General features: G+C 36.0%; 1 protein-coding gene across 1 annotated transcript in view; it reads right to left on the bottom strand.

Annotated features, from left to right (window-relative positions):
- Nucleotides 1–13,732, bottom strand: part of LOC150096245 (recQ-mediated genome instability protein 1-like) — a 115,965-nt gene that overhangs the window by 98,664 nt on the left and 3,569 nt on the right. The window contains exons 2-3 of the mRNA XM_090409398.1: nt 11,027–11,173; nt 8,154–8,267 (exon numbers count right to left, since the gene is read on the bottom strand). Coding sequence (XP_090265524.1) covers nt 8,154–8,267; nt 11,027–11,173 — 261 coding nt within the window. The remainder of the gene's footprint in view (nt 1–8,153; nt 8,268–11,026; nt 11,174–13,732) is intronic.

Raw genomic sequence — 13,732 nt, 5'->3', positions numbered from 1 at the left:
CATTAAATTTCATCCATCAAGTACAGAATTATTAATATGAGAATCATTTTGCCCAATTTTGGAAATAAAAATGATCTAGTTGAAAATGAAATTGAACTAGGCATGGACACATTTTCATGCTCGTTCTAAATCCCAAATTCCATTAAATTCAATCCAGTCCAGTGTGGGATAAAACATTTTGGAATAGATAATTTAATAATTTGTCTTTTTGTTCCTCCAGATGGTCTGACAAAACAGGAATCTCATTGCTATCCAGATTCTCTCCTAGACAGGGGAAAAAAATTTTTTTTTTATTGTAAATCTTACTTCCAAGACACTGGCATCATGGTCAGAATCTCCTTATTTGTTAGAGTTCCTCCATGAAATGCAAAATTAATAGAGAATTCTTTCCTCCTACGAGCCTCCATAGCTCAGTCTGTATAAACGAAGACCTTTGGTCAGAAAGACTTCAGTTCGATTCCTGTCCATGACATGTGGAACCTTTATCTGGTCTCTTTTGACTAAAGGTGAGTTAGTCAGTCTCACATGGACAGATGGTTTTTCACCCAGAACCTAGAGTTTTCATCCCTTAGAACAGGCAAAAAAATCCCATGAACACACATGGGTTACAGCTATGAATAGTTACAACAATGTGGAAGAGATAGGATCCTGACCACATTATCCTTATGCCCATAGCCAACCATAAGTCATATCACGGTAGTCCAACTCCTGGACTGAGACGACACAATGATGATCAAATCTATCTATAAACATATTGGACCCTTCTTTCTCTATTCTTTCTTTGCCAATTTTTCCTAGAACACATTAATAAAAAGTGACCTGACCCCCCCCTCCACACACACTTCCCTAATATACTGCTTCTCTATGCAGATAATGTGCTCTTTTTGGCCTTTTGGTCTGCAAATACTGTAAATGTTTTTAGCATATCTAAATGCCCAGCACTCTAAGATTTGTTTTACCATAAGAAAACCAGTCATTGAACTCAGTCAATTATGATACTTTCTTTTTATCTCAATACTTTCCTCATAACAGAATCTACAAAACCTTTTCTCTTCCTCTCAATCCATTACCATTTTACATACATCAGGAAGCCTCTGAAAGACTAGTAAGAGCTCTTACCTTACATACTGAAGCTCCAAATAAGTCAGGAGATGTCCTAAAAAATATAGAGAAAAATATAAGAGAGAGAGAGAGAGAGTTAAGTAATGTGTAAAAGTACATAAACAAAAATGATTGGAAGATTTTGGTAAGTATATAGAAGATAATATCAGGAAGGTAGCAAAATGTTCTGGAGACTATTGAAAAAGCATAGAAACAGAGGAAAGAGTACCGTAAAAATAATCAAAGATGATAAAGGTGAAATGAAAACTGATGTTAAGGATATTCTAAATGTCTGGGGTAATTACTTGGAAAGACTGTGAAACAGAAAAGCAGTGACAGAGCAGTAGAAGAAAATATTCAAGAGGAATGCAAACAGGAGCATGTATCAAAATTTGTGATAGAAAAAAGCTATGAAAAGTCTGAGATGTGGCAGGGCAGCTGGAGTATTCAACTAGATGATGTTCAACCAGAAATGCTTAAATACGAATGTATAAAACTTTGCAGTAGCTACACTGCATAACTCATAATTAATATATAATTAATAGAAAAAGACCTGGTCAGAAGATTGAATTCTAGATGATTGGAGTATAGAGCTCTCATAGTTCCAATCTATAAAAAAGGAAATAAAGCTAAATGTGAGAATTACAGAATTTCTCTACTAAATGTTCCAAGCAAGATTTATGCATTTATAATTGAGAAGAGGCTGAGAAAAATTGTAGAAGAACAAGCCTGCATGGAAGAAGTAGTGTGAACATTGTTCTTGATATATTCCAACAAGAAGAAATCACATCACATATGATATCTGATTGCCAATTTTCCAGAACCAGTTGGAGAGTTATGTTCTGAACAGAACTCTCCAACCAGTGCTATGGAAGATGTTAATTAAGGAACATCAGGACCTTGCAATGGAAATTAGGTGGAACTCTCCTGCTGGAAAAAGAAGTCACTGTAATCCTCCTGTAGCCATGGGAAAAGCCACTTCATCAGAATGTCCAGATATGATTTCTGTCACTGTGTTCTCCACAAAAGAATGGACTAAAGACCTGTATGCATGATACAGCACAAAAGACATTAACTCTGGGTGAATCTGTTACACATTCAATTATGACATGTGGGTGTGGACATATGGCAATTCTCTTTACAGCTTAAATGGAATGTAGCCTTATCACTGAAAGTGCAATTTACACAGTCATCTTCATCAGAGTCACATTCAGCCATGTGACTGAAAACTAGCAGAAGTTAGGTAGCAAGTGCAAGCATTAAGGTTCTATCTTCAACCTCTATGAAGAGGATTGAGGGATGGCTAGATCACCTTATTAATTTCCTAGAACTCTGCTAAGTGGTGACCCAAATGCAATTCACAGCTGTCTCAGATACATGGCCATCCTGTGATTTGTCGAGGCATTCTTTCTGCTCCATCTGTTTGTACCAATGGTTAAAGTCGTTGAAACCTCGTATCCCCCATCCCGCAAGCAGGCAAAATGGCCCCATGTGTTCACGGGGCTAGTTTGCCTGCTTGCGGGATGAAAAATCCTGCTGTCCACACCCAAGACCGGCTAACTTGGCTATGGCTGAGAAAGATCCTTAAACTCCTCACGTCAGTAACTGGAATCAAACCCAGGACACTCCTTCCCCAGGCATATGGTTGCAAAGCGCATAGCCACTAGGCTAACCACGCAGACAATCAGTTATTTTCTATCTTTACAAATAACCTAATTTTTAACTTAATAATACTTTTATGACCCTGTGGTAGTGTTCATCTGAAAGATGTCTTATGCATTTTGGTGTTGTACATAATATATTAAAAAAAAAAAAAATCAGCTAACGCCTTTTTTTCATTCCCGTAAGCGGGAGTAGGCGAGGCCATTTAGCCCTATCTAACTTTTGGAGACTGAGTGGGCAGTTCAATCTCCACTGGTACCCAATCAGAGACAGATGGCCCAAGGCTATCACTAATTAAGCGGTACGCAGTGAAGAGAGACGGCTCAAATGTGCTGCCATCTCGTGGTCCCTAACCCTAACACAATATATTTAATGTCTGAAATAATGTGGGTTCTACGGTCGATTTTCTTGAGTTTACAGGACGAAAAACCCGAGTTTCCGGGAGGAAAAACCTGCTTGCCCATGCCAGAGATCGACTAACTCGGGAACCGGTAGAAAAAAGGCTTAGAAAAATTTCCTCTAGTCGCCGACTAGACTCAAAACCAAGTCTTCCTTCGTGCGGCCAAGCGCGGTGGTATGCAATCGCCACATCCACTGAGCTACACAGGCTCCCATACATAATATAATATTTTTTTTATCATGCTAACAAGAAGGTAGTTTAAGCTAACAAGAAGGAGTGTTTAAGGGTCAAAGCTGTATAACTGAGAGGAGACCTCCACATAGCCTTTTAAAGGAATGCAGAGAACCGACCAGGGCTTCTGACCTAATGTCCAATCCTCACCTTCTCGTGGTGCACCCTGTTGGGTATCTATTTTGATACTGAACGAACGAGGATGGCTGACAATTTGGGATTTAGCCGACCAAATTGTATTCTTATTGGTTAAACCAAAATAAAAAATGATGGTACAACATGACAAAATTTCATGCCGGCCGGGGTGTCGCCCGGTTAAACAAGGTCCCCGTTGTTTTCGCCAGGGAACCAGGGTGAACAGCGAAAAGTCAGCTACTGGAACAAATCTGAAAACACACCCCAACTCAACATCACCAGAGTTAAAGATCGGTACTATCAACATAAGTAGCCTGAATGGCAAAGAAATGGAGCTAGCTGAGGAATTACATAAGTACCAGATCGACATAATAGGGGCGACTGAAACAAAAAAAAAGACCAAAACTGGTGAGATGTTTCTGAGCAATAAATACAAAATGTTATATTCAGGCAATGACAATCGAGCAAAAGAAGGAATAGCCATAGTATTCAACACAAAATACGAGGCTAATCTTCTTGAATGGCAGTCAGTCTCAAGTAGAGTAATGGGCAAATATGAGAATGGGGAACTGAACAATGAGATATTTGTGCCTATGGTCCCACAGAAGGTTCTACTAAGGTAGAAGTGGAGGAATTTTTTGAGGCTTTAGAAAAAGCAACTGACACAATGAAAAATGAAAAGTTGGTCCTTGTTGGGGATCTAAATAGCAGAGTAGGAAATGATTGTGAGACATACAAAAATATTTTGGGAAAATTTGGAGAAAAGAGCAAAGCTAATAATAATGGCAAATATCTGTTGGATTTCTGCTCAGGACATGGACTGGTTATTACTAACACCATGTTCCAACATAAAAATGTGCACAAATTCACATGGAGAGAAGAGGCTAGGAATAAGAAAAGTCTCATTGACTATGTTATTGTTGATAGCAATGTTTTCTCCCTGGTGCAGGACAACAGAGTGTACAGAGGATTTGAAATTGGAAGTGATCACTATTTAGTCTTGAGCAGGATAAAATTGAATTTCATATTGAAAAGAATAACATGTAAGAAAGCTTTAAAGTGAATAAAAGTTGAGCAGCTCTCAGATGTGAACTGTAGACTAAAATACAGAAAGATTATTGAAGAAAAAATGAAAGAGTTTGAGAACAGGAATCAAACCTTGGAGATGCAGTGGCAAACTCTGAAGAAAACATTGATTGATTCTTCCAGAGAAGTATGTGGTGGGGTTGTCTGTAAGGATAAAAAAATCAGAACTCCCTGGTGGACACAGGAAGTTAAAGAGGCAGTGAAGGAAAAGAAGAAAGCATATCAAAAGTTCCTGGCAAATAACTCAGCTAGTGCTCTTAGAGAATATAGAGACAAATGCAAGAATGCTAAACACTGTGTAAAACTAGCTAAACAAAAGTCATAGGAGGACTGTGGCAAGAATATAGAAAATAAATATCAAGAAAGTGGCAAAATATTCTGGAGGTTGTTGAAGAAGCTTAGGAATGGAGGAAAGAGTGCTGTAAAAGGAATTAGAGATGATAAAGGTGACATGAAAACGGGAGAAAAAGATATCTTTGAAGTATGGAGTAATTACTTTGAAAAACTACTAAATGAAACAAGCAGTGATGATAGCACAGTGGTAAAAAACACTGACCAGGCATGCAGTCAGGAATACATATCCATACTTGAAGTAGAAAAAGCCATTGAAGGCTTGAAATGTGGAAAGGAAATAGAAGTAGATGATATTCGACCAGAAATGCTGAAGTATGGTGGTATAAGAGTCTTACAGTGGCTGCACTGCATAGTTCAGAAAGCCTGGACAGAGGGATGAATTCCTGATGATTGGAGTAGAGCTCTCATAGTACCCATATATAAAAAGGGAAATAAAAATGAATGTGAGAATTACAGAGGTATTTCCCTACTGAGTGTTCCTGGCAAGACTTATGCAAGTATACTTGAGAAACCGTTGAGAAGAATTGTGGAAAAAAAGCTTGGTGAAGAATAAGCTGGATTCAGGCCAAATAGAGACTGTCAGGATCAGATCTTCGCTTTACGACAAATAGTAGAGAAAGTATGGGAATATAACAAAGATCTGTATTTAAGTTTTGTCGATTTGGAAAAGGCATATTACAAGGTGCCAAGAGAGAAGCTATTCAATACGCTGCAGTTATATGGTGTCAATGGGGCATTATATCAAGCAATACTTAGTCTTTATTTGAGTTGTAAGTCAGTAGTTAGAATTGAAGGAACTACAGGAAGATGGTTTAATGTTAAATCTGGTGTGAGACAAGGATGTACATTATCCTCTCTGTTATTCATTATCTATATGGATCATATTATGAAGGAAAGTGGTATTAAACATGATATCAAAATTGGAGATGTTAATGTCAGCTCTCTGCTTTATGCGGATGATGTTATACTTCTAAATAAATCCGCTACAAGTCTGCAAGATTCTCTGACTAAATTGAATAGCTGTTGTAATAGATATTGTATGAAGGTCAGCAATAAAAAGACAACGACAATGAAAATAGGCAGAATCACTGATAATGTCAACTGTGTTGTGAATGGTGAACCTATCGAACAAGTAAAACATTTCAGCTATTTAGGCACGATTTTTACTGAAGATGGTAAATTAAATATAGAAATAGACAACAGAATCAGCAAAGTTGGTATGGTGGGAAGTCAATTGAATAAATTCATATGGAATAAGAGAGAAATTAGTCGGAACACTAAATTAGCCGTATACAAGACAGTGTTCAAACCAGTTTTAACTTATGGATCTGAGAGCTGGGTCAGAAGTAAAACACTTGACCAAAGACTAGAGACCACAGATATGAGAGTCCTGAGAAAGATTATAGGTGTGAACAGATGGCATCAATGGCAATATCATATTAAAAACGAGGATATCAGGAAAGAACTTGACATTGTCAGCATCCAGGAATGTTTTAGCAGAGCTAATCTCAGGTGGTATGGTCACTTAAATAGAATGGGGGAGGAAAGATTAGCAAAACAAGTGTTCTCTGCCAGGTTGGCAGCAAAACGACCCAGAAGAAGACCAAGATATATTTGGATTGATACGGTACAAAGTGCCTTAGACGATAGAAATATAAGATTTGATAATGTTGAAGTCTTGACAAGTAACAGACTGATTTGGAGGAAAATTGTAGATAGGAAATTAATAATGATGTAATTTTTTTCATGTAGTACTATCATATCCTGTACATCCCTTGAGGGTAAATGGCAGGAATTTGATGATGATGATGATGACAAGAAGGTAATCACTTCCTATTTCAAATCTCTATGTACTCACACCAGAAATTAATCTGAAAGATATCACTAAAAAAAATAATATAATTAATAAATTTTCTTGAATGCGGTGTTAGTAATGACTGGTCTGTCACAGGGGAAATGCATTATTATTATTAGTAGTAGTAGTATAGCCCTATTCCCTAAATGTTCGAAAAATGTTAAAGATGGATTTTACTTAAAATTATAATAACAGAATTAACTCACGTAAAATATTATTTATTAGTAGATTCGATGGTCTATGTCTATCCCCTTTGTGGGAGATAGGAAAGATTAGCTGATTTAAAAAGTACTAACTTTTTTAATTTGTGTGTGTATATACACACACACACATATATATATATATATATATATTTTTTATTTATTTATTTATTATTATTTTTTTAAATAAGTTAGGAAATTTAATGACCATTTTAAGTTATCTTACATTAGCTACTTAGGTGGTGCCTTTTGGAAGTGTCAGTTATTGTTTAATTAGCTTTTTATATGTACTGAAGATGCCTGTGATACTCAGGTAAAAATTCTACTAATAAATAATATTTTAGTCTGCACGGTTAGCCTAGTGGCCGTGCACTTTGCAACCACATGCCTGGGGAAGGAGTGCTCTAGGTTTGATTCCTGTCTGTGACATGATGAGCTAAGGATCTTCCTCAGCCATAGCCAAGTTAGCTGGTCTTGGGTGTGGACAGTAGGGTTTTCACTCCAGTTTATCCTAGGGTTTTTCATCCCGCAAAGCAGGCACACTGGCCTTGAGAACTACAGGACATAAGATACACTGGGGCATAGGGCTGACCACCTTATCCTGTGAATGGTTTGAGGTCTGATGATTAATAAACCCTCAAAACTGCAAGGTAAAAGAAAGATGAGATGAGATGAAATAATACTTTGCGTGAGCTATTCAGTTATTATAATTTTAAGTAATATGTCTACTCCAGTATTTCCTTACTGAAACAAAGATGGATTTTATTTCTGATGCTGATATCTAGGTCTCCAATAACATTCAGTTATTTCTTTTTTTTTAATTTTTATTTTATGCCAGTTGCCCTTTCTAATCACTCGAAGAATTCTTCTATAACTACTCATTACTTGGCACTTTCAATGGAACCACAGGAAACAAATAATGAACAGTTTGATCCATTACTGTTTAACATGTCAAACACCATAATCATAATATTTTTATTGTATGTATGTACAGTAATAATGTTTTGTAATGAAGTCAAAGTATAACTTGCATATTATTATAAATAATCCAGTTTTTCCAGATAACATTTTCATTTTACATGCTCTATTTAAAAGAATGAGAAAGTCACTAAATGCAGATGATACTCACACTAGGTACAGATGGTTTCTGATCAGATGCAACATTAACATTTTCATTTTCTCTACCTTGGAATTTGACTAGCTGACCATAAGCAGGTTGACTAATATCTCGAATAGAATTAATCTGGAAAAGAAACAATAATGCAGTCATCGTCATCATTTTCTGCTTTTTAATCTCAAGGGTGAGCTAGTGGGGGGGGGGGAGAGTATTCAGGTATTAGAACACTTTAACATAAATGAGATTTCAGAACTGGTTTTCAATCAACAGGTCTTTTATTTCATGGCAAAAGAGGTAGTGAAATTATTTAATGAACACTTTGTTGGCATGTATCACACTGATGCTGTCAAGTGTTGTTAATTGGGGTATATATTAATAAGAACGTGAGAATAGGTGACACTTCACAAGTTTCTCAGGAATATGTGAAATCAGCTATACCCTAGACCTCATTGTTTAATGAGCCTTAGAGTGGGAAAAAATAAAAGGAATTTTCCTTTTCTCTACGGAATTATTATTATTACATAACACCTCCAGGGAGTCCAAAGACTCATCGAGGGAGGGCACCTACTCTACAACTCTCCGTCTCCACCAATCACAACTACCTTGATCATCTACAGCAATGCCATCTACCGCCGACTACCACCACTAGTATTTTCACAGACAACAAACATCCATGCACACAGCGGGATTTGAATCCTGCAGCCTTTTGGCTGGAGAGCGGATATGCTAACCACTCAGCCAACCAGGTTGGAACAGAGTACAGGAAAATACTGCCAATGCACAAGGTTTTAGGGGGAAAGTTTCCAATTACAGATTAATTTTTATATCTGCAAGAGAGGCTATTAGAAACAGAATCTTTATGATGGTTAGTATGATGGATTTGTGAACAGTTGGTCTTGCTTTAGCAATCTACTTGTATTTTATGGTAAGGTGACAAATACAAAGGCATTTGACATGTTACCACATGAAAAGTTAGTATACTAACTGGGAAAGATAGGAGATGGGTAACAGATGTTTAGATGTATTGAAGATTGGCTCTCTAAATGATACCAGCAAGTTGTGCATTGGGGGAAGGCAGTATCTCAGAAAAGGAAGGTAACTGTTAATGTGCTACAGGGCCAATTCTTGAGCCAATGCTGTTTAACTTATTTGTTAATGATATTTCATGTAGATTGACTAGGGATGATCCTCATCTGTTTACTAATGATGTCAAGTTGGGAAAAATTATAAGCAAGTGATGTACATGTTAATTTCCTTCAGGAAGGTTTGAATAGACAGCCTGGACAAATTAATGGGAAAGCAATTTTAATGTTAATAAGGTGTTACACTATGAAGAGATACACAAGGCTACCTATATTGGTGGAAATGTGCTTCAGGAGGTTGATGGCATTCAAGATTTGGGGGTAAGAATACTATACAAGTGTTGCAAAGTGAATTTTAGATGACACACTGCAAATGTTGCAAAGATAGGGCACAGTGAATTGCTGTTATGATAAGCAATTGACAAATGCTCCTTGTCATATGAGGATAAGGAGGTAGTATGGGTGTTTGTGAGTGCCTAAAGGTATGAGATGAATTTCTGATGAAAAATGTGGAACTTTTTCATCAGAAAAAGTTCCACATTTGGTCACTAGAGTAAAGTTTCCAGACCAGATAAAAAAAGAATAAAAAAATACCAATATATATATATATATATACACACACACAATAAAAAATATATTAAAGAAAAGCTTTAGCCTACCCATAATATTAATGTAGGATTTACAGAAAAGCCTTTCATGGGTGGAATTTCAAAAAAGTCAATTTCACTACAGCAAACACTATTACATTGGATCCATTCACTCTGACAAACTACCAAAAAAGTCCCAGACAAAAGTCCTTAAGATTAATGATATGCTAAGTGAAATTCAGCATAGCAAATTACCACAATAAACTATTCCTTTGGTCCTTGCGAGTTCACGATGGTGAGAATCATTTGCATCATATATGAAGTATTAAAGTAAGTTATGTTGCTGCTAAGAAAGAAGAAGATAAAATAACTATTGAAATACAGTAATGAAAGGAGGAGTGAAAGTGAAGGACAACAGGGTAAAGACATAGCACATTTTCTACACACACATTAATCCCCATAGCATCTTCCCTTCTAACACATCCATCACAACTTCCTATATTTCTTTAATTCTTTTATTTCCTTATCTGTATAAAATTTTCCTTCTCACAATGGAAGTGGCAAACTATAAGAAATTAGCACTTCTGCATCCAATTTTTTTTTTTTTTTTTTTTTTTAAACTAAACCTAGATATGAGGCAAGCTGCTCACACTTCTTATAGCTCTGCATAAACTGGTCCATCAAGAATCCTCTTAATTAACTATTTAAAGAACTACTGCCATCTAATTTAAGCTAAAAAAACAAATGTACCTATTTTATCTCAACTTTTCCCTTTCTGACTTAAATTACACTCTAGGTTTCAAATTTCTAGCTGGCAGATGGTACTGACACTTCACTACTCATAATTAATTACTTTTAACAAATATCAAACTTATTAAACAGTAAGCACATTCAGTAAGTTTACAAATTGTTATCACTGCCTACTAGTGATGCAAGTTAGTGTTGTCATACTGAGTGTTATAACACCATTAACCAGTTAGTGTAGTTCAATATTTACAATTAAATTTTTAGTTGAAAAAAATTTATTTTATTTTTCATTCACACTAGTTATGCAATAGTACTGTTTGGTCACTAAAGTTTCCAGACCAGATAAAAAACAAATAAAAAATACCAATATATAATTAATAAAAAAAAAAATTTTTTAAAAAAGCTTTAGCCCACCCGCAAGGAAAAAAAGAATTTCTTACAGAATTTTATATTATTTATATATGCTTACCTGGAGAGAAAATTTTCCATTTAGTATAACTTTATCTGTACTTCTTACAGACTCTGGCAAACTTCCACGTCCTACTTCTTTCAGGTCAGACAGCAACCACTGTTCATAGACAAGTTCTTTCAATTTGTTTACTGGCAACTGCTGGACCTTAATGAAAAATTGCAGAATAATTAGTTTCCTTGAATATATCAAAACTTGGACGAAATAAATATAATTCAGCCTGATAAATGTGCAGCATTCTTTTCAACTTGGTTTCTTAATTTTTCCCTATTTTTTTTTAATTATATTTTTGAATTAAATAGTTAAAAATAATAGATAAATAGCTAAAAATCTTTAATGTGAATCTCACTCATGAAATATTGGAACTTCTTATACATTTGGCACAGCTGGTGGACAAAAAGTCTGATAATCCAGTTCAGCAACTAGGACCAAACATGGTACATTTTATTTAAGCCACTTCATCTCCAGTAAGGATCTCATACTGGCCAACAAAAATCATCTACCACCTGAAGACTTTCATAAACATCCATGGCAATAATGGGAATCAAACCTGCAGCCTACTGGCTGGAGAGATGAGACATTATTCACTCACATGGGTTTGAGAAATAATAAGTGAACAAAATTAATATTAAGTACAATTAAATGAAATGAATATAAATAAAAGGCAGTGAGAATGGATGAGATTTCACTATTTGTAAACAATATAGTAAGGAACTGACAGAGTCACTGACATGGTTGCTTAATGAATTTTTTCAAATGATTTGAATCCCTAGGGAGTGGAAAGAGGACAAGATAGTGTCATTGAATAAAGACAGTGCTAAAATGGAAATTATCAAGCATTTCTTCAGAGGTATTGAAGACTATAGAAAAATTGGAACCAGTTAGTGAAGTTCATTATTTAAAAATAAATTTGTAAAATAAAATTATATATTTTAAATTTACAAATACATTTTAATTTTAAAATTAAAATTTTAATTGTAATTTGTAAATAAAATTGGTAGACACACATATAAAAGAGATTAGGATGGATATGCTAACGGATGATCATGTTTCAGCAATATGGTCACATTTTATAATGTAATAAATGTATATACTATGAGAGTTTTGGGTTTTGCAAAGGTATCAGAAAAGGGAACACAGAAGTTGCTATGTAGTATATGGTTAATCAGCTTGCAGATTGGATTGACAACTGGCTATCTCACAGACATCAAAATGGTATGTATAGAGAAACGGTATCAGTAAAGAGGATTCTAAATGTATTCAGTACAAAGCCACTACTACCTCTATGTTAATAATATTGTGAATAGACTGCAGATGGGTTTGCAGATGCTAGTGAGAGATATCAGCAATGATATTAATGTAGCTGAAGCAAATGAGTCAGATGTTGCTTTAATTGAGCGTAAGGTTTTAAACTTTGGGATAGTCAGAGATTTGAAAGATGTAAGAAATCTTGAAGTCGTAATCAATAGAAAGGTGAAATTCTAGGGATGCATACTGCAAAGGTCATGAAGACTACCTACATTATCACTACAACAGGGAAAAGTACATTAACTGACGGTGTTAAGGATTTTATTTTTTCTTTTCAAATTTTATATATTATTAGTAGTAGTACAGGCAACTCCAAGGAGTCCTTAGACTCAAAGGGAGGCCCTAACATCATGTCAAGAACAACTATTCAACATTCACACAGTATCTATCATACTTCGCCTTGAACTCATTTACAGTCATGGCACCCACAACAAACTCCGGCAGCTTATTCCACTCATTCACCACTCTCCAAGTAAAAAACCTAGCTCTAACACCCATGATAACCACACTCTTGCCCAGCTTCCATGTATGGCCCCTAGTCCTCCCACAACCAGTCCTATTCTGAAAAATATCTTCTGAATTAATCTTATAGAAACCCTTCAGTAATTTGAATGTCTCAATCATATCACCTTTTCTGCAACCCACAAATCTTCAACCTGTTCTCATAAGGTTCATTCCATAGACCTGCTATCATCTTGGTCACTTGTCTCTGGATCCTCTCCACCTCCTTGCCATCAAGAAGAAACCCTGGTGCCCAAATTTGGGCACAACAAACTCCGGCAGCTTATTCCACTCATTCACCACTCTCCAAGTAAAAAACCTAGCTCTAACACCCATGATAACCACACTCTTGCCCAGCTTCCATGTATGGCCCCTAGTCCTCCCACAACCAGTCCTATTCTGAAAAATATCTTCTGAATTAATCTTATAGAAACCCTTCAGTAATTTGAATGTCTCAATCATATCACCTTTTCTACAACCCACAAATCTTCAACCTGTTCTCATAAGGTTCATTCCATAGACCTGCTATCATCTTGGTCACTTGTCTCTGGATCCTCTCCACCTCCTTGCCATCAAGAAGAAACCCTGGTGCCCAAATTTGGGCACAGTAGTCTAGGTGCAGTCTTATTAAGGCTCGATACAGAGGAACAATAACCTGCTTGTCTCTGCTCGTCAAAGTATTTTTCAGCAACCAAGTGATTTAATGAGCTGATTTAGCCACTTTTGCGATGTGCTCCCTAAATTTCAACTCCCTATCCACCAACACTCCCAAGTCCCTGGCCTCGTCAATCTCCTAGAGTACAGTTCCACCAATGCGGTATACTGCTGCAGCTAATCTTTTCACCCCAAAATGAAATCTTTTCACCTTACGTTTTGCCACATTAAATTGACATCCAT

Source organism: Typopeltis vanoorti, chromosome 19 (genome assembly GCF_054136105.1).
Source record: "Typopeltis vanoorti isolate ZY-2024b chromosome 19, IOZ_Tvanoo_1.0, whole genome shotgun sequence".
NCBI lineage: Eukaryota > Metazoa > Arthropoda > Arachnida > Uropygi > Thelyphonidae > Typopeltis > Typopeltis vanoorti.
This window is presented reverse-complemented; position numbering and strand designations above follow the sequence as displayed.